The following is a 21,160-nucleotide window of genomic DNA, read 5'->3' on the forward strand; positions in this document are numbered from 1 at the left end:
CCTGTCACCCAGGAGCCGCCCAAACCCTGGCTCTCATCCAGCAGCGCTTTTGGTGGCCATCCATGACCATCCATCAAGGAGGACGTCCAGGAGTTTGTGGCAGCCTACGACACATGCTTCTGGAACAAGACAGCCAATCGACCCCCTGCCAGCTTACTAAGACCCCTTCCAACTCTGCATCGACCTTGGTCTCACATCATCCTGGACTTCATCACAGGACTCCCCAACTCAGGTGCCAACACATGCATCCTCACTGTCATTGACCGTTTTTCTAAGACCGTCCATTTCATTCCTCTGCCCAAGCTCCCCTCAGCTAAAGAGACCGCAGAACTACTCGTCCACCACGTTTTCCACCTACATGGTCTGCCTACCGACATTGTTTCTGACCAGGGTTCTCAGTTCACTGCACAGTTCTGGAAAGCCTTCTGAAAACTCATTGGGGCCACCTGTAGTCTCTCCTCAGGCTTCCACCCACAGACCAACGGCCAGGCAGAACGGGCAAACCAGGCTTTGGAGGTTGCACTCAGGTGCATGGCGTCCAGGGTTGCCAGTTCTTGGAGCAAGTACCTACCCTGGATCGAATATGCATATAACACTCTCCTTTCCTCTGCCACAGGTCTCTCTCTGTTCCAGTCCTCACTAGGTTACCAACCACCACTGTTCCCCAGCCAAGAGGAGGTGGTCACTGTATCCTCAGCCCAGCTCTTTATATGCTGCTGCAGGAGGACGTGGGCATTGGCCCAGAGAAGACTCATTCGCTCCGCACTTGCATCTAAGAGGCAGGCCGACAAATGTCGCTCCAAGGCACCCACCTACCAAGTAGGTCAGTGAGTTATGCTCTCCATGTGCCACCTGGGACCATCTCTCACAAGCTAGCACCCAAGTTCCTTGGACCCTTCCTCATCAAGAAAGTAATCAACCCATGTTCTGTTAGACTGGCATTACCACTCACCATGCGACGTGTTCATCCTACCTTTCATGTATCTCAGCTTAAACCTCTGGTCTCCAGTCCTTTGCTCCCACCCTCTAAATCCCCTCCTCCTTCCAGGCTTATTGATGGTGGCGAGGCCTACACGGTCAAGAAACTGCTGAAGGTGCGGCAGCAAAGCAGAGGTCTCCAGTACCCGGTGAACTAGGAGGGTTACGGCCCCAAGGAGAGAAGTTGGGTCCCCTCCAGGTTCATACTGGACCCAACACTCATCAGAGTTCCACCAGCAACACCCAAACACTCTTCCTAAAGTGCCTGGAGGAGCTCATTGTGGGGGGTGCTGTCATGCTCCGCCCCGGACTTCCACTCCGGAGATTTATCTCCCAGTTCAGCGCTAATCCGGATCCAGGATGGGACTTCCATCTTGCTGGCATCCACTTCCTGGTTTGCTCTGCTGTGCATAAAAAGGCCGTTCTCAGAAGGGGACTTTGCCAGAATGTCTCGTTGGTTTTTCACGTCGTCTCTGCGCCCTTATTGCTTCTTGGATTTTTGCCCTGTTTTGCCTGTTCTTTGCCACAGTTTTTTTGCACTCACGTTTTGTCATTTTTTTCATGGTTTTTTTTTTGTGCTACGTTTTTTGTCAGGACTATTGTTCATGTTTTTTCATGCCAGCATTTTTGTCCTTTCCTGCCTCGCTTTTTGTCTGGATTATTTGCCATTTTTGTTCATTTACTCTTTGACTTCAATTAAATCATTTTTTTATTTATTGGATTTTCTGGTCTATGTTCTGCTTTTGGATCCAAACTCACCACATCTCACCACCCATAACAGTTTGTGTGTTTTGCTGAGTCTAAGTGAGATTTTATTATTTTTTATTTATTTATTTTATTTTATTTTTTTTGTGTGTGTGAATGAGTGGGTGTGGTGATATCTGCATCTGACTTTGACAGTAGAAATGTCAATCTGTTAGGGGTGTGTGTGTGTGTGTGTGTGTGTGTGTGTGTGTGTGTGTGTGTGTGTGGTCACAGCTGCATGTACAGAGTGTTTTTCCTCATTTCAGGTCTTGAAAAGGACGATCCTTATCTGGATGATGAAGATGGAGAGAAAGTGCCGATGTAAGTGTCCATCAATCTCGATAATAAAATAAAACAAACTTTAAGTGTATTGGTTTATTTCACAATAATATCTGAGTGGCTCTACATTCTCTCACTTATTAGAAGAAATTAGAAAGGGAATGATCTGTTTCCTGAACTCACCTAAATTTCAAACTTTTAGTATTAATCGATTACAAAACACACAGAGAAACACACACAGAGATATATATCTACAGTACTGTGCAAAAGTCTTAGGCACATGTAAAGAAATGCTGTCGACCAAAAATGGCTTAAAAATAATGAAATTAAATGTTTCAACATTAAAAAAATTACTATAAACAGCAGTAAGCCATAATAAATGAAACAAAGTCAATATTTGGTGTGAGACGACCCTTTTTTTACATATTTATTTTTTTAAATAGTAGTCTGAGGTACAGTGAGTGCAGTTTGATGCGGAAATGAGCTGTAGGTTTTACTGAGCATCTTACAGAACCAGCCACAGTTCTTCTGCACACTTTGTCACACTCGCGTCTTCATTTTGCACCAAAACCCAGCAGCCTTCATTGTTTTCTTTTTTAATCTGAAAAGTGCTCTCATATGTACTATGCTGCTCAGATACAAACTTTTTTTTTTCTGTAACATTTAATTTTGTGCTGGAAAACAAATGTTTGGATTCTAAAATGTCTTTGTACTGACTCGATAATGGAGAAGTCATAAAATAACGTTTGCATGAAAAATAGGGGGCCTAAGACTTTCGCACAGTACTGTGTGTGATTTATATATTACACGCACAATGGTGCTTGAAAGTTTGTGAACCCTTTAGAATTGTCTATATTTCTGCATAAATATGACCGAAAACAACATCAGATTTTCACACAAGTCCTAAAAGTAGATAAAGAGAACCCAGTTAAACAAATGAGACAAAAATATTATACTTGGTCATTTATTTATTGAGGAAAATGATCCAATATTACATATCTGTGAGTGGCAAAAGTATGTGAACCTTTGCTTTCAGTATCTGGTGTGACCCCCTTGTGCAGCAATAACTGCAACTAAACGTTTCCAGTAACTGTTGATCAGTCCTGCACACCGGCTTGGAGGAATTTTAGCCCATTCCTCTGTACAGAACAGCTTCAACTCTGGGATGTTGGTGGGTTTCCTCACATGAACTGCTCGCTTCAGGCCCTTCCACAACATCTCGATTGGATTAAGGTCAGGACTTTGATTTGGCCATTCCAAAACATTAACTTTATTCTTCTTTAACCATTCTTTGTTAGAACAACTTGTGTGCTTTGGGTCATTGTCTTGCTGCATGACCCACCTTCTCTTGAGATTCAGTTCATAGACAGACAGATGTCCTGATATTTTCCTTTAGAAGTCGCTGGTATAATTCAGAATTCATTGTTCCATCAATGATGGCAAGCCGTTCTGGCCCAGATGCAGCAAAACAGGCCCAAACCATGATACTACCACCACCATGTTTCACAGATGGGATAAGGTTCTTATACTGGAATGGAGTTCATCCACAAAACATTTTTCCAATAGCCTTCTGGCTTATCCACGTGATCTTTAGCAAACTGCAGACGAGCAGCAATGTTCTTTTTGGAGAGCAGTGGCTTTCTCCTTGCAACCCTGCCATGCACACCATTGTTGTTCAGTGTTCTCCTGATGGTGGACTCATGAACATTAACATTAGTCAATGTGAGAGAGGCTGACTATTATACACCTTGCTCTTAGCCCATGTTTACATTAGACCGTATCAGCGGATCATCAGATTAACGTTTTTAAAATGATTAGTGTGCACACAGCAACACCAATACACGATTTGCGTGCACACAGCAATACCAATACACGGATACGCTCGGCTCCGCAGGCATCCTGCGCTCCAAATCACTCCGCCCTGAACAGTGAGTGCCCTCTGGAGGGTGCGCACTCCGGCCCTGCGCAGCTCACAGAGCACGCGAGTGAAGTGAACAAGCAGTGATTCGGGACTGAGCCGCTGTGTGTGTGATCCCAGCGCAGATCACTTACCACTTGCAAGTGGAAGGATGGCAAGCCTAAAGACAATCATAACTACACAATGGGCAGTATTTGCATCAGTATTTGCAGTATTTTCATACTTTTATACTCTTTAATGAAAGGTGATACAAGGCGGAAGTCCGCGCCGTTTTTCAGCAGTCGCGTCACATGACCAACGCCAGCGAATCAGGAAGGTGGATGTCACAGTGACGTTGTCCAATGAGACGCCAGCTAGAGCTCAGCACAGCGTATCCGCGTATTCTGAATGTTTACACAGCACCGGAGCTGACACAATCTGGATTGAATACGTGGACGCTGGCGGATTCCCGTTTCCCGGCGTTTCCAGGCGGTTTAATGTAAACGGACAGTGCATCCGCGAAGAAAACGAGACAGATACCGTCTAATGTAAACGTAGCCTTAGAGTGATCTTTGTTGGTCGACCACTCCTGGGGAGGGTAACAATGGTCTTGAATTTCCTCCATTTGTACACAATCTGTCTGACTGTGGATTGGTGGAGTCCAAACTCTTTAGAGATGGTTTTGTAACCTTTTCCAGCCTGATGAGCATCAACAACGCTTTTTCTGAGGTCCTCAGAAATCTCCTTTGTTCATGCCATGATACACTTCCACAAACATGTGTTGTGAAGATCAGACTTTGATAGATCCCTGTTCTTTAAATAAAACAGGGCGCCCACTCACACCTGATTGCCATCCCATTAATTGAAAACACCTGACTCTAATTTCACTTTCAAATTAACGGCTAATCCTAGAGGTTCACATACTTTTGCCACTCACAGATATGTAATATTGGATCCTTTTCCTCAATAAATAAATGACCAAATATACAACCCCGATTCCAAAAAAGTTGGGACAAAGTACAAATTGTAAATAAAAACGGAATGCAATAATTTACAAATCTCAAAAACTGATATTGTATTCACAATAGAACATAGACAACATATCAAATGTCGAAAGTGAGACATTTGAAATTTCATGCCAAATATTGGCTCATTTGAAATTTCATGACAGCAACACATCTCAAAAAAGTTGGGACGGGGCAATAAGAGGCTGGAAAAGTTAAAGGTACAAAAAAGGAACAGCTGGAGGATCAAATTGCAACTCATTAGGTCAATTGGCAATAGGTCATTAACATGACTGGGTATAAAAAGAGCATCTTGGAGTGGCAGCGGCTCTCAGAAGTAAAGATGGGAAGAGGATCACCAATCCCCCTAATTCTGCGCCGACAAATAGTGGAGCAATATCAGAAAGGAGTTCGACAGTGTAAAATTGCAAAGAGTTTGAACATATCATCATCTACAGTGCATAATATCATCAAAAGATTCAGAGAATCTGGAAGAATCTCTGTGCGTAAGGGTCAAGGCCGGAAAACCATACTGGGTGCCCGTGATCTTCGGGCCCTTAGACGGCACTGCATCACATACAGGCATGCTTCTGTATTGGAAATCACAAAATGGGCTCAGGAATATTTCCAGAGAACATCATCTGTGAACACAATTCACCGTGCCATCCGCCGTTGCCAGCTAAAACTCTATAGTTCAAAGAAGAAGCCGTATCTAAACATGACCCAGAAGCGCAGATGACTCCTCTGGGCCAAGGCTCATTTAAAATGGACTGTGGCAAAGTGGAAAACTGTTCTGTGGTCAGACGAATCAAAATTTGGAGTTCTTTATGGAAATCAGGGACGCGGTGTCATTCGGACTAAAGAGGAGAAGGACGACCCAAGTTGTTATCAGCGCTCAGTTCAGAAGCCTGCATCTCTGATGGTATGGGGTTGCATTAGTGCATGTGGCATGGGCAGCTTACACATCTGGAAAGACACCATCAATGCTGAAAGGTATATCCAGGTTCTAGAGCAACATATGCTCCCATCCAGACGACGTCTCTTTCAGGGAAGACCTTGCATTTTCCAACATGACAATGCCAAACCACATACTGCATCAATTACAGCATCATGGCTGCGTAGAAGAAGGGTCCGGGTACTGAACTGGCCAGCCTGCAGTCCAGATCTTTCACCCATAGAAAACATTTGGCGCATCATAAAACGGAAGATACGACAAAAAAGACCTAAGACAGTTGAGCAACTAGAATCCTACATTAGACAAGAATGGGTTAACATTCCTATCCCTAAACTTGAGCAACTTGTCTCCTCAGTCCCCAGACGTTTACAGACTGTTGTAAAGAGAAAAGGGGATGTCTCACAGTGGTAAACATGGCCTTGTCCCAACTTTTTTGAGATGTGGTGTTGTCATCTCATCTCATCTCATTATCTCTAGCCGCTTTATCCTGTTCTACAGGGTCGCAGGCAAGTTGGAGCCTATCCCAGCTGACTACGGGCGAAAGGCGGGGTACACCCTGGACAAGTCGCCAGGTCATCACAGGGCTGCACATAGACACAGACAACCATTCACACCTACGGTCAATTTAGAGTCACCAGTTAACCTAACCTGCATGTCTTTGGACTGTGGGGGAAACCGGAGCACCCGGAGGAAACCCACGCGGACACGGGGAGAACATGCAAACTCCACACAGAAAGGCCCTCGCCGGCCACAGGGCTCGAACCCAGACCTTCTTGCTGTGAGGCGACAGCGCTAACCACTACACCACCGTGCCACCCTGGTGTTGTCATGAAATTTAAAATCACCTAATTTTTCTCTTTAAATGATGCATTTTATCGGTTTAAACATTTGATATGTCATCTATGTTCTATTCTGAATAAAATATGGAATTTTGAAACTTCCACATCATTGCATTCCGTTTTTATTTACAATTTGTACTTTGTCCCAACTTTTTTGGAAGCGGGGTTGTAATATTTTTGTCTCATTTGTTTAACTGGGTTCTCTTTATCTACTTTTAGGACTTGTGTGAAAATCTGATGATGTTTTAGGTCATATTTATGCAGAAATATAGAAAATTTCTACATGGTTTGGTCAGAAAAAAAAAGGTTGATAAATTTTTTGCTATGTGACACTAGATCGCTAACATTTACAATTTTGAGATGGATACAGAAACTCTGGGTGGTACAGTGGTGTAGTGGTTAGCACTGTTGCCTCACAGGAAGAAGGTTCTGGGTCCGACTCCAGTGGCTGATGAGGGCCTTTCTGTGTGGAGTTTGCATGTTCTCCCCGTGTCTGCGTGGATTTCCTCCAGGTGCTCTGGAGAATATAGAAAAATATAGTATATTCTAAAGGGTTCAAAAACTTTCAAGCACCACTATGTGTGTGTGTGTGTGTGTGTGTATGTATGTATGTATATGCAAACCAGATACAGGTGCTAACAGTGATCAGGACAGAAATCAGGAAGTAATTAGGAGGCAAGCAGGAAGTGGTTACAAACAACACAGTTCTGAGTTTTCCAAATAAATGTTGCAATTTTAAAAAGTACTTGCACTGAGGAAGTGTGACACTTCCTATAAATATTGTTTGTGGCAACAAAACAGGATGTGCAGTGAGATTGTGTGTGTGTGGGGTGTGGTGTGGATGTATGTATCTAATGATCTATGTTTGCCCACATATGAGTTATCTTTTGCGTCTTTGATATGTAACATTCACCTGGATATATTGTGCATTTCGAGTAAATCTTTATGATTGGTCCACAGCATACACCTTTACAGATACACATGACATCTGTGTTTCGTGTGTGTGTGTGTGTGTGTGTGCACTCTTTCAGGCCTATGTTTGAAGACGATATGCCCTCAGTATTGGAGTTGGAGATGGAGGATTTTGAGAAATGGATGATAAAAGGAGGTAAAATCGCTCACCCTGGTTTATTTCTTACTTCCTCCTAAACTGTGTTGTGTGTGAGATCAGCCTTGGGACAGAAGAAGAGACCTCATGGATGAACAATAATGAACATCATAGAATTAAATCCAGCAGGTGTCGCTGTTCTCTCACAAACCAATAACACTCAACAGGAACCCTGAGGAACTTCTTTTGATCTGTGCTCACAATCCCTCTGACTTTCTGACCAGTGTTGAAGTTCTCACACGAGTGTTTGTGTTCTTGTTGGTTTAATTTTTCACGATTTGTTCCAGTAGACAGTGATATCAGCAGTAAAAGATAAACCACTGATTGATTTAAATGCAGTAAGGAAAAATGTGTTGTATTTTTATGCTCACTTGCAGGGAGTAACATCAGCCTGGACTCAAAACAGAGGCATCCTTCATGAACACACTGCTGTAAGTAGTGTGTGTGTTACAGATTACAGTCTGCAGTGCATTGGTTCTTTTCCAATCTCACCTGAAAACTTGTCTCTATGAGAGCGTTCACCAAACTAGAGCGTGATGTAATATTGCGCATGCACATAAAATTGGTTGGCAAGAACCATTCACAATAGCTGACAAAGTTGCATCATCACCTAGTTTTCGTAGCGATTTATCGCAGTATGCAAGTTCGTTGCCAACTGATGCTAAGCAAAGATATGCAGCAAAGCTTCTGTACAACAGTGGCACCAAAGTTTTGCCTGATCCTTACGCAGTTACGGACAAATGGGACCCAAATCCGAGCTCCTGGCCTGACCTGACCTTCAGCGATATCTACTGTATGTGATTGACACGCCTTCAATATACACAAAAGAATCAATGAAAGCCTACAAATCTCTTGATGCATACAAGTGTTAATTATTCAGTTGTTTTATTGAAATACTCATTTATATTTGCTTTTTGTGCCTAATAATAAAAAGACAAAGATTAAATAGGCACAATATAATCTTTGAAACATCAGTTAAAGTGCATATCCTGGACCAATTTCTTTTTTTCTTTTTTTTTATATGAAAGTATGTCTCTTTACACGCTCATCCAGAAGGGTAATTTTGCCCAAGGCCATCTGTCTACAGCAGAAAAAAATTAAATAAAAAAAACGCGTCTGGAAAAATCCCAAGGGAGTCTGGAGCCAGATTCGTGACGTCACCTGAGGAAGTGCCAGCAGGCTGCGCGAGCGTTGCACGGTTTCAGTGCACAGCCTGTGTAGACCAAGTTTAGCAGCTAGCGATTTTTGCATTGAAATATGGAATTGTCACCTGAGCGCAATGTCACTTCACCTTTGGATGAAGAATATAATGAGATATCAGAATTATTTTTTACCCTGGCAACAGTCAACTTGTGAATTGCCGATTTTCTTGGTCTTTTTCTCGGCTCTGTTTGGTCCTCGGCTTCGAGGGCCTCAGTGGATGCGGCACGTCGCCTTCTGTCAGGGGAGACGGACACGGCTGGCTCCTTTGGTGATGCTGACACAGATGGAGACGGTGTTGCTTTGGGCATTCTGACAGATGGAACTGTGACTTTTTTCAGATCAAGTTGCCTCGCAAAGCCCATTTCCCACTGCAAATAGTTCTCAGTCATCGGGCCTTGTGAAGTGAGCACCACAAATAATGCTGTAGTCTGTAGCATGTAGCCAGTTTTTCCGGGTGCCTCGCACGAAGCGCTCCCATTTCTCTCTCATTGTCCGGTCTTTTGGGAAACGATGAGTACTAATCCCATCAAGATTGGTGTTGCTACACCCTCCTACGATACATCTGTTAACCATTGTAATAATTACGTGATAACGTTGAAGAAATTTGCAGAAAACCACCAGGTCGTTTTCTCATAAACAAACCAGCGCTGACGTAGGATTCAGAGGGCGGCATCCCGCACGCGATGTCACGAAAAATCAATGTTTGCCGGGAAATCCAAATGCCAAGTTTTTTCAGAGGCGGACCAATTCGCCTCAAATGGCTTGATTTCAACTGAATTTTTCTGGTATTGCGCAAGGTAAAAAAAATTGCAGAGAATGCAGAATGTTACAGATATTTGACCAAAGTTTAATATAAAATAGGAGAATTACATTGAGCTTGCTCCTGAATTTACCCGTGATATGTACGTGAATGTTGCTGCTTCACGCGCACACACCAAAGATATACAGTACAGTACTAAACTTAAGCAAGTTCTACATTTAGAATGCACAAACAGTGTTTTAAATCCAGGCTATGCTATAAATACATATCATGAAAAGTTCAACCAATCTTCTAATGTCAAATATTTATACTGCAGAAAGTACATAAATTTGCCATGAGCGCGTTTGCGGAAATCGTACTCATGTATACTGCATACAAATCAGCTGCTCGTGCGTTTTTACTCATCTTTTGGTTGATATCTAAGCAGTGTCATAGCATAACAAATTATTTCTCATCTCATTATCTCTAGCCGCTTTATCCTGTTCTACAGGGTCGCAGGCAAGCTGGAGCCTATCCCAGCTGACTACGGGCGAAAGGCGGGGTACACCCTGGACAAGTCGCCAGGTCATCACAGGGCTGACACATAGACACAGACAACCATTCACACTCACATTCACACCTACGCTCAATTTAGAGTCACCAGTTAACCTAACCTGCATGTCTTTGGACTGTGGGGGAAACCGGAGCACCCGGAGGAAACCCACGCGGAAACGGGGCGAACATGCAAACTCCGCACAGAAAGGCCCTCGCCGGCCACGGGGCTCGAACCCGGACCTTCTTGCTGTGAGGTGACAGCGCTAACCACTACACCACCGTGCCGCCCGTACAAATTCTTTCTGATGAGGAAATTTTATCAAACATCATAATATTAAACTGCAAAACAAAATAATAAAAAATCATGTGTCTTACCAGATATAAAGTGTCGTAGGCAAACACGGTCGTTGTCGGTTGGTTCCCACTTGTCATGCTTAATTGCTGCGATCCACAGCTTTCAGTTTTTTTTGGAATACGGTAAAACTTCTTGGGATCATTCTTGTCAAATCTGCATGTGCAGCCGATATCACAACACGACACTACCATAATTAAACGACCCAATAACTCCGATCGGCCATTTATAAATAGCCTCTTGCCAACCAAAACATCACGTGACCATTTTGTGACGTCACGGTGAACGCTTCCATAGAGAAAGAAAGAGACAGTGTGTAGTTATGAGTGTGTTAGGACTGTGACGAGTGTGTAGTTACAATGAGTGCGTGTTAGGATTGTGACGAGTGTGTAGTTGTAACGAGTGCGTGTTAGGATTGTGACGAGTGTGTAGTTATAATGAGTGTGTTAGGACTGTGACGAGTGTGTAGTTATAATGAGTGTGTTAGGACTGTGACGAGTGTGTAGTTATAATGAGTGCGTGTTAGGATTGTGACGAGTGTGTAGTTATAATGAGTGTGTTAGGATTGTGACGAGTGTGTAGTTATAATGAGTGTGTGTTAGGATTGTGACGAGTGTGTAGTTATAATGAGTGCATGTTAGGATTGTGACGAGTGTGTAGTTATAAAGAGTGCGTGTTAGGACTGTGATGAGTGTGTAGTTATAATGAGTGCGTGATAGGATTGTGACGAGTGTGTAGTTATAATGAGTGCGTGTTAGGACTGTGATGAGTGTGTAGTTATAATGAGTGCGTGATAGGATTGTGACGAGTGTGTAGTTATAATGAGTGCGTGTTAGGACTGTGATGAGTGTGTAGTTATAATGAGTGCGTGATAGGATTGTGACTGGTGTGTAGTTATAATGAGTGCGTGTTAGGATTGTGACGAGTGTGTAGTTATAATGAGTGCGTGTTAGGACTGTGATGAGTGTGTAGTTATAATGAGTGCATGTTAGGATTGTGACGAGTGTGTAGTTATAATGAGTGCGTGTTAGGACTGTGATGAGTGTGTAGTTATAATGAGTGCGTGATAGGATTGTGACGAGTGTGTAGTTATAATGAGTGCGTGTTAGGACTGTGATGAGTGTTTAGTTATAATGAGTGCGTGATAGGATTGTGACGAGTGTGTAGTTATAATGAGTGCGTGTTAGGACTGTGATGAGTGTGTAGTTATAATGAGTGTGTGTTAGGACTGTGATGAGTGTGTAGTTATAATGAGTGCATGTTAGGATTGTGACGAGTGTGTAGTTATAATGAGTGCGTGTTAGGACTGTGATGAGTGTGTAGTTATAATGAGTGCGTGATAGGATTGTGACGAGTGTGTAGTTATAATGAGTGCGTGTTAGGACTGTGACGAGTGTGTAGTTATAATGAGTGCGTGTTAGGATTGTGACTAGTGTGTAGTTATAATGAGTGTGTGTTAGGATTGTGACGAGTGTGTAGTTATAATGAGTGTGTGTTAGGATTGTGACGAGTATGTAGTTATAATGAGTGCATGTTAGGACTGTGACGAGTGTGTAGTTATAATGAGTGTGTGTTAGGATTGTGACGAGTGTGTAGTTATAATGAGTGTGTGTTAGGATTGTGACGAGTATGTAGTTATAATGAGTGTGTTAGGACTGTGATGAGTGTGTAGTTATAATGAGTGTGTTAGGACTGTGATGAGTGTGTAGTTATAATGAGTGCGTGTTAGGACTGTGACGAGTGTGTAGTTATAATGAGTGCGTGTTAGGACTGTGACGAGTGTGTAGTTATAATGACTGCGTGTTAGGATTGTGACGAGTGTGTAGTTATAATGAGTGTGTTAGGATTGTGTCGAGTGTGTAGTTATAATGAGTGCGTGTTAGGATTGTGACTAGTGTGTAGTTATAATGAGTGTGTGTTAGGATTGTGACGAGTGTGTAGTTATAATGAGTGTGTGTTAGGATTGTGACGAGTATGTAGTTATAATGAGTGCATGTTAGGACTGTGACGAGTGTGTAGTTATAATGAGTGTGTGTTAGGATTGTGACGAGTATGTAGTTATAATGAGTGTGTTAGGACTGTGATGAGTGTGTAGTTATAATGAGTGTGTTAGGACTGTGATGAGTGTGTAGTTATAATGAGTGCGTGTTAGGACTGTGACGAGTGTGTAGTTATAATGAGTGTGTGTTAGGATTGTGTAGTTGTAATGAGTTTGTTAGGATTGTGACGAGTGTGTAGTTATAATAAGTGCGTGTTAGGATTGTGACGAGTGTGTAGTTATAATGAGTGCGTGTTAGGATTGTGACGAGTGTGTAGTTATAATGAGTGCGTGTTAGGATTGTGACGAGTGTGTAGTTATAATGAGTGTGTGTTAGGACTGTGACAAGTGTGTAGTTATAATGAGTGCGTGTTAGGATTGTGACGAGTGTGTAGTTATAATGAGTGCGTGTTAGGATTGTGACGAGTGTGTAGTTATAATGAGTGTGTGTTAGGATTGTGACGAGTATGTAGTTATAATGAGTGTGTTAGGACTGTGATGAGTGTGTAGTTATAATGAGTGTGTTAGGACTGTGATGAGTGTGTAGTTATAATGAGTGTGTGTTAGGATTGTGACGAGTGTGTAGTTATAATGAGTGTGTGTTAGGATTGTGACGAGTATGTAGTTATAATGAGTGTGTTAGGACTGTGATGAGTGTGTAGTTATAATGAGTGTGTTAGGACTGTGATGAGTGTGTAGTTATAATGAGTGCGTGTTAGGACTGTGACGAGTGTGTAGTTATAATGAGTGCGTGTTAGGACTGTGACGAGTGTGTAGTTATAATGAGTGTGTGTTAGGATTGTGTAGTTGTAATGAGTTTGTTAGGATTGTGACGAGTGTGTAGTTATAATAAGTGCGTGTTAGGATTGTGACGAGTGTGTAGTTATAATGAGTGCGTGTTAGGATTGTGACGAGTGTGTAGTTATAATGAGTGCGTGTTAGGATTGTGACGAGTGTGTAGTTATAATGAGTGTGTGTTAGGACTGTGACAAGTGTGTAGTTATAATGAGTGCGTGTTAGGATTGTGACGAGTGCGTAGTTATAATGAGTGCGTGTTAGGATTGTGACGAGTGCGTAGTTATAATGAGTGCGTGTTAGGATTGTGACGAGTGTGTAGTTATAATGAGTGCGTGTTAGGACTGTGACAAGTGTGTAGTTATAATGAGTGCGTGTTAGGATTGTGACGAGTGTGTAGTTATAATGAGTGGGTTAGGATTGTGACGAGTGTGTAGTTATAATGAGTGCGTGTTAGGTTTGTGACGAGTGTGTAGTTATAATGAGTGTGTTAGGATTGTGTTGAGTGTGTAGTTATAATGAGTGTGTGTTAGGATTGTGACGAGTGTGTAGTTATAATGAGTGTGTTAGGACTGTGACGAGTGCGTAGTTATAATGAGTGCGTGTTAGGATTGTGACGAGTGTGTAGTTATAATGAGTGCGTGTTAGGACTGTGACGAGTGTGTAGTTATAATGAGTGTGTTAGGACTGTGACGAGTGTGTAGTTATAATGAGTGCGTGTTAGGACTGTGACGAGTGTGTAGTTTTAATGAGTGTGTTAGGACTGTGACGAGTGTGTAGTTATAATGAGTGTGTGTTAGGATTGTGACGAGTGTGTAGTTATAATGAGTGTGTTAGGATTGTGACGAATGTGTAGTTATAATGAGTGCGTGTTAGGATTATGATGAGTGTGTAGTTATAATGAGTGTGTTAGTATTGTGTTGAGTGTGTAGTTATAATGAGTGCGTGTTAGGATTGTGACGAGTGTGTAGTTATAATGAGTGCGTGTTAGGATTGTGACGAGTGTGTAGTTATAATGAGTGCGTGTTAGGACTGTGTCGAGTGTGTAGTTGTAATGAGTGCGTGTTAGGATTGTGACGAGTGTGTAGTTATAATGAGTGCGTGTTAGGACTGTGTCAAGTGTGTAGTTGTAATGAGTACGTGTTAGGATTGTGACGAGTGTGTAGTTATAATGAGTGCGTGTTAGGATTGTGACGAGTGTGTAGTTATAATGAGTGCGTGTTAGGACTGTGACGAGTGTGTAGTTATAATGAGTGCGTGTTAGGACTGTGTCAAGTGTGTAGTTGTAATGAGTACGTGTTAGGATTGTGACGAGTGTGTAGTTATAATGAGTGCGTGTTAGGATTGTGACGAGTGTGTAGTTATAATGAGTGCGTGTTAGGACTGTGACGAGTGTGTAGTTATAATGAGTGCGTGTTAGGATTGTGACGAGTGTGTAGTTTTAATGAGTGCGTGTTAGGATTGTGACGAGTGTGTAGTTGTAATGAGTGCGTGTTAGGATTGTGACGAGTGTGTAGTTATAATGAGTGCGTGTTGGGATTGTGACGAGTGTGTAGTTATAATGAGTGCGTGTTAGGATTGTGACGAGTGTGTAGTTATAATGAGTGTGTGTTAGGATTGTGACGAGTGTGTAGTTATAATGAGTGCGTGTTAGGATTGTGACGAGTGTGTAGTTATAATGAGTGCGTGTTAGGATTGTGACGAATGTGCAGTTATAATGAGTGCGTGTTAGGATTGTGACGAGTGTGTAGTTATAATGAGTGCGTGTTAGGATTGTGACGAGTGTGTAGTTGTAATGAGTGCGTGTTAGGATTGTGACGAGTGTGTAGTTATAATGAGTGCGTGTTAGGATTGTGACGAGTGTGTAGTTATAATGAGTGCGTGTTCTGATTGTGATGGTGTGTAGTTATTAGGAGTGCGTGTTGGAATTGTAAAGGCCTTTATGACATCAGGTGACAGAATTAAAATTTCTAAACCTTCATCAGTGAACTTCAGTGAGAAAATTTCACAATTTCATCTGAACCAGTTTCATCTCATCTCATCTCATTATCTCTCGCCGCTTTATCCTTCTACAGGGTCGCAGGCAAGCTGGAGCCTATCCCAGCTGACTACGGGTGAAAGGCGGGGTACACCCTGGACAAGTCGCCAGGTCATCACAGGGCTGACACATAGACACAGACAACCATTCACACTCACACACACCCCTACGGTCAATTTAGAGTCACCAGTTAACCTAACCTGCATGTCTTTGGACTGTGGGGCAAACCGGAGCACCCGGAGGAAACCCACGCGGACACGGGGAGAACATGCTAACTCCACACAGAAAGGCCCTCGAACCCAGGACCTTCTTGCTGTGAGGCGACAGCGCTAACCACTACACCACCGTGCCGCCCTGAACCAGTTTATCAAGAATAAAGTTTCTAGCAATAAATATAGATGTAAGATAAGAAACCTGTTTTTAATGAGACGTACAAAAACAACAGGCTGACAAGATGATGGAAGATTACAGTGTTCAGTGACCAGGTTTCTTTCTTCTTCACTTTGTTCTTGTTATTATTATATTCCTATCTAAGCGTTTTGCAGACGTGAGTTTCTGAGTGTGTTCATAATGGGATTAAACCACAACACAAAACACACAGGCGATTGTGTTACTTCTTACAGCGGTGTTCGTGCATCTTTATCTTTTATTGAACTTTATTGAGAAAACTGTTTGTTTGGGGGGGTGCTTATCTCAAACAGTTCACTGTGGATTTAACTTCGCCGTGTGTGTGTGTGTGTGTGTGTGTGTGTGTGTGTGTGTGTGTGTGTGTGTGTGTGTGTGTGTGTGTGTGTGTGTTGTGCTTCCTTTATCTATTTTCCTCTTGTGCTGCAGGTAATTGCTGTGGAACTTAGAGAGAGAGATGAAGCACTCAGCATCCTATCACACAAGAAGCTTCTTTCCTGTGAACTCTCTCTCCCTCTCTCTGATTTCTTATCGGAAAAACAAACTTTTGACACACCGCAATTTGTGTGTGTGTGTAAATGAACCTGCCATGTTTTGAAGTCTACTGAGAGAACACACACACACACACACACACACACACACACACACACACACACACTGGGATTCTGTTCAGTTTCTTCAGAATACATTTATTTGTATTATCAGAAAGGCTGTATGTATGGAGTTTATGAAACAATTAGAGCCATAACAGGGCAAACTGTACCTGTATACTGGGTAGATTGGGATATAATTAGGCTGGAAGTGTCACATAAGTGACATCACATGAATTTTTTTTTCTTGATCCGTTCCTCTGAGATTCACAGTCACATCAGAAATCATCCTCAGTTGTGTTTAACATTATCACATTCACATTTCCTGCCTGTTTTTTTTCCCTCTAAATATTATTTAAATATTTTGTTATTTGATATGGAAATATCGCTGGGGTTATTTTTTTTATTTTTTGTAAATATGGTGAACAGACTGTATTTTGAAGCCATTTTGTTTTGTGATGATGACTTGAATCTACTCTGTTTCAATCACTTTCATGAACTTTTTTTTTCATGCAAACAGTAAAAAATTGTCATTTGTCTATTTGTATGTTTGTGCACTTGTGTGTTTTATCTTGTCCCATTAAGCAACTGTCCATAATCCTATAAACTCAACCACCTCCAGGTCATCATTAGCTAATAAATTAAGAATTTATATCATAAATAGGATTGTTTACTTTTATTTTGCTGCATAATAATTACTCAGCCTCATATATCGAGGATATTACACGGTTGTGCAAAGATATGAAGTTTATCTTTGAGTGGTGAATATATATATATTCCTGAGTGAGCGAAGCAAACAAGTACAAATATTTTTTAACACGAGAAGATAAACTTTATATCTTCATGCCACCATGTAATGTTCTTTCTATTATATGGACACACACACACACACACACACACAAAAAGTAAGTTAATCAAAAGAATTTTAATGTTGAACCGGTTCACCATTTTGACAACGCACGTCTCGTCATTGGGAAAACACAGAGAGTGATGTCATTGGAGTGAAATATCGGGGAAATATGTCACTCAGATCCGTGATTTATTGTGAGTTTTTCAATATGAGAAGATAAAGGCCCCGTCACACTTATTTGAAATTAGCAGGAATCAAGCAGAACCAACTGGAATGAAAAATTTTTCAAAATTCGTGCCACATTCGGGTGGGAATTTCAAACTGACCAACATTCTTACAGCTTTGTAATAAGGCCGTTTGAATACCTAAAATGCGATTCGAACCCGCCTCGAATGATTCTTGCACATTCCGGGTGTATTAGCTTTCAAATGCGATTCAAATGTAGTTGGAACACAGTAGGAATACCTAGAATGCAGTAAGAATATTAAGAATGCACTTCGAATGCCGTACGAGTGCGGTTCGATTGCTGCCCGAATACCACCCAAAGTCTGGTCGGAAGGTGCCTCGAATGCTGTACGAATTCACCTCAAATGCAGTCAGAACGCTCCCGGAATAGCCGCTGAATATGTTTTGAACGTCTAAGAATTCAAAGAGAATGCAGCTCGAATACTTAGAATGTACTTCGAATATCCCGGAATATACGAAGAATTTTCATTCCGACGGCATGCCGGCTCATTCGAGGCACATTTGGGACATTCTGGCAGGATTTGAAGTGGCTTGCCGTTTCGATTTTTCCCTCGAATGCAATCAGAATGTTTCGAATGCTGTTGGAATGCCGTAAGAATATTTCGAATGCAGTTAGAATATACTTTGAATGCCGTTCGATATTTCTCCTCTTCGAATGCACCTCGAATGTTTTGAGCATGAGCAAAACATTCGGGCCGGCCACAAGAATGGGCCCGAATGAGCCGGAATGCAGTCAGAATTTTTAGAATGCACTTCGAATATCCCGGAATCTACGAAGAATTTTCATTCCGACGGCATTCCGGCTCATTCTGCCTCTAGTGTGACTACCCGATAAGCGTCATATCTTCAAGCCAATATGTGACTTGCTTTTTACTATATAGACACATCCACAAACAAAAAGTACACAAATTTATCAAAACAATGCATCACGAGTGACATATAGAGATTTATGTCACAGTTTTTTCTTCTCCATGTCCCGGTTGTAGCTTGTATGAAAAATACAAGTGGTGTATTTCCCAGTAAAACACTCGTGTCCACATAATACATAGTACAACATACTGTTATGAAGATATCTTCTCGCATTATATCATGTATTTTTTAAGGATTCATGTTTACTGTAGTACTGGAAGTAAAAATCTTCGGCACATGCAAAGAAATGCTGTCAAGCAAAGATGCCTTTAAAAATAATGAAATTAAATGTTTTGACATTAAACAAATACAATAAGGAGAAAAAGAGTCAACAGTAATAAATGAAACAAAGTCGATATTTAGTCAAGTGACCCTTTGCTTATAAAAATATATAGTCTGAGGTCCAGTGAGTGCAGTTTGATGCGTAAATGAGCTGTAGGTTTTACTGAGCATCTTACAGAACCAGCCACAGTTCTTCTGCACACTTTGACTGTCACACTCGCTTCTTCATTTTGTGTAAAGTCATAAAAGAAAAATTGATAAAGTTTGTATGAAAAAAGGGTGCCTGAGACGTTTTGATTTGATTTCTTTTCTGAAATATAAAATACAAGCCACAAAGTTTCAAGCTGAAAGCTCCTTCGCTTCCATCTGTTTCTTGTAACTACTTCTGTAGGTTTAAGATTTTGTTAATAATAATAATAATAATAATAATGGCGGCACGGTGGTGTAGTGGTTAGCGCTGTCGCCTCACAGCAAGAAGGTCCTGGGTTCGAGCCCCGGGGCCGGCGAGGGCCTTTCTGTGTGGAGTTTGCATGTTCTCCCCGTGTCCGCGTGGGTTTCCTCCGGGTGCTCCGGTTTCCCCTACAGTCCAAAGACATGCAGGTTAGGTTAACTGGTGACTCTAAATTGACCGTAGGTGTGAATGTGAGTGTGAATGGTTGTCTGTGTCTATGTGTCAGCCCTGTGATGACCTGGCGACTTGTCCAGGGTGTACCCCGCCTTTCGCCCGTAGTCAGCTGGGATAGGCTCCAGCTTGCCTGCGACCCTGTAGAAGGATAAAGCGGCTAGAGATGATGAGATGAGATGAATAATAATAATAATAAGAGGTACATATTTTGGTACTTGGCGATGCCAGTACTAATACTGTTACTGACATTAGTAACCTAATTCATATTATAATACTTAATTATATTATAATTAACAATTATTCACCAAAGATGAAGTGAATATCGGTGCATAATAACCGACACAAAGTTGAGTCAACCTTCATTGAGCCTGAGGCAGGTAATTGTTTTAGTATCAATATACAGGTCACTATTTAAAAAAAAAAGTATTAAAAAAATAATTTCAAACATCAAAAGCAGCATGTAAATGTAATAACAGCGGCGCAGGCTTGTCACTTATCTATGCTGAGTCACATAAAATCCTTTGTTTTGAAATAGATAAAATAAATCACAAGTTGGGCGGCACGGTGGTGTAGTGGTTAGCGCTGTCGCCTCACAGCAAGAAGGTCCTGGGTTCGAGCCCCGTGGCCGGCGAAGGCCTTTCTGTGCGGAGTTTGCATGTTCTCCCCGTGTCCACGTGGGTTTCCTCCGGGTGCTCCGGTTTCCCCCACAGTCCAAAGACATGCAGGTTAGGTTAACTGGTGACTCTAAATTGAGCGTAGGTGTGAATGTGAGTGTGAATGGTTGTCTGTGTCTATGTGTCAGCCCTGTGATGACCTGGCAACTTGTCCAGGATGTACCCCACCTTTTGCCCGTAGTCAGCTGGGATAGGCTCTAGCTTGCCTGCGACCCTGTAGAACAGGATAAATACTTATACAGTATTTATACTAATACTTAATATTTAGTGTCATGGAACATTTTACTTCATTCTGTAAATTCACTAATGTCATATGCTGCTAGAAACAACCTTGTTGTTTTATCAGGTTACTTGTAACGTAGATGCTGTGATTTTTTTTAGTCTGCTTTGTTTCCATTGCCATCATTCATTGTGAAATACATCCGTTCATTAGCAAGACAACATGCACACCTTTGACGGATCCTAACAAGTGCTCTGGATGGGCAAAACTGCTCCAAGAGATCAGTAAGTCACCCTGGAACTCGACCATATGGGAGCGTTCGCCGTGACGTCATGAAATGGTCACGTGATGTTTTGGTTGGCAAGAGGCTATTTATAAATGGCCGATCGGAGTTATTGGGTCATTAATTAATTATGGTAGTGTTGTGTTGTGTTATCGGCTGCACATGCAGATTTGACAAGAATGATCCCAAGAGCTTTTACCGTATTCCAAAAAGCGTGACAAGTGGGAACCAACCGACAACGACCATGTTTGCTTTCGACAGTTTATATCTGGTAAGACACATGATTTTTTTATTATTTTGTCTCATCTCATCTCATTATCTCTAGCCGCTTTATCCTGTCCTACAGGGTCGCAGGCAAGCTGGAGCCTATCCCAGCTGACTACGGGCGAAAGGCGGGGTACACCCTGGACAAGTCGCCAGGTCATCACAGGGCTGACACATAGACACAGACAACCATTCACACTCACATTCACACCTACGCTCAATTTAGAGTCGCCAGTTAACCTAACCTGCATGTCTTTGGACTGTGGGGGAAACCGGAGCACCCAGAGG

The 21,160-nt window shown here is 42.0% G+C and overlaps 1 protein-coding gene across 2 annotated transcripts in view; it reads left to right on the forward strand.

The window, feature by feature from the left end:
* The window catches only part of tmem154 (transmembrane protein 154), a 33,465-nt gene extending 16,285 nt beyond the window's left edge, over positions 1-17,180 (forward strand). For both annotated transcript variants that reach the window (XM_060917114.1, XM_060917113.1), the window contains 4 exons: positions 1,989-2,043; positions 7,728-7,804; positions 8,182-8,235; positions 16,359-17,180. In XM_060917114.1, the coding sequence (XP_060773097.1) occupies positions 1,989-2,043; positions 7,728-7,804; positions 8,182-8,225 (176 nt within the window). In that variant the 3' untranslated portion in view covers positions 8,226-8,235; positions 16,359-17,180. The remainder of the gene's footprint in view (positions 1-1,988; positions 2,044-7,727; positions 7,805-8,181; positions 8,236-16,358) is intronic.
* Positions 17,181-21,160: the final 3,980 nt, after the last annotated feature.

This window comes from Neoarius graeffei, chromosome 3 (assembly GCF_027579695.1).
Source record: "Neoarius graeffei isolate fNeoGra1 chromosome 3, fNeoGra1.pri, whole genome shotgun sequence".
Classification (NCBI taxonomy): Eukaryota; Metazoa; Chordata; class Actinopteri; order Siluriformes; family Ariidae; genus Neoarius; species Neoarius graeffei.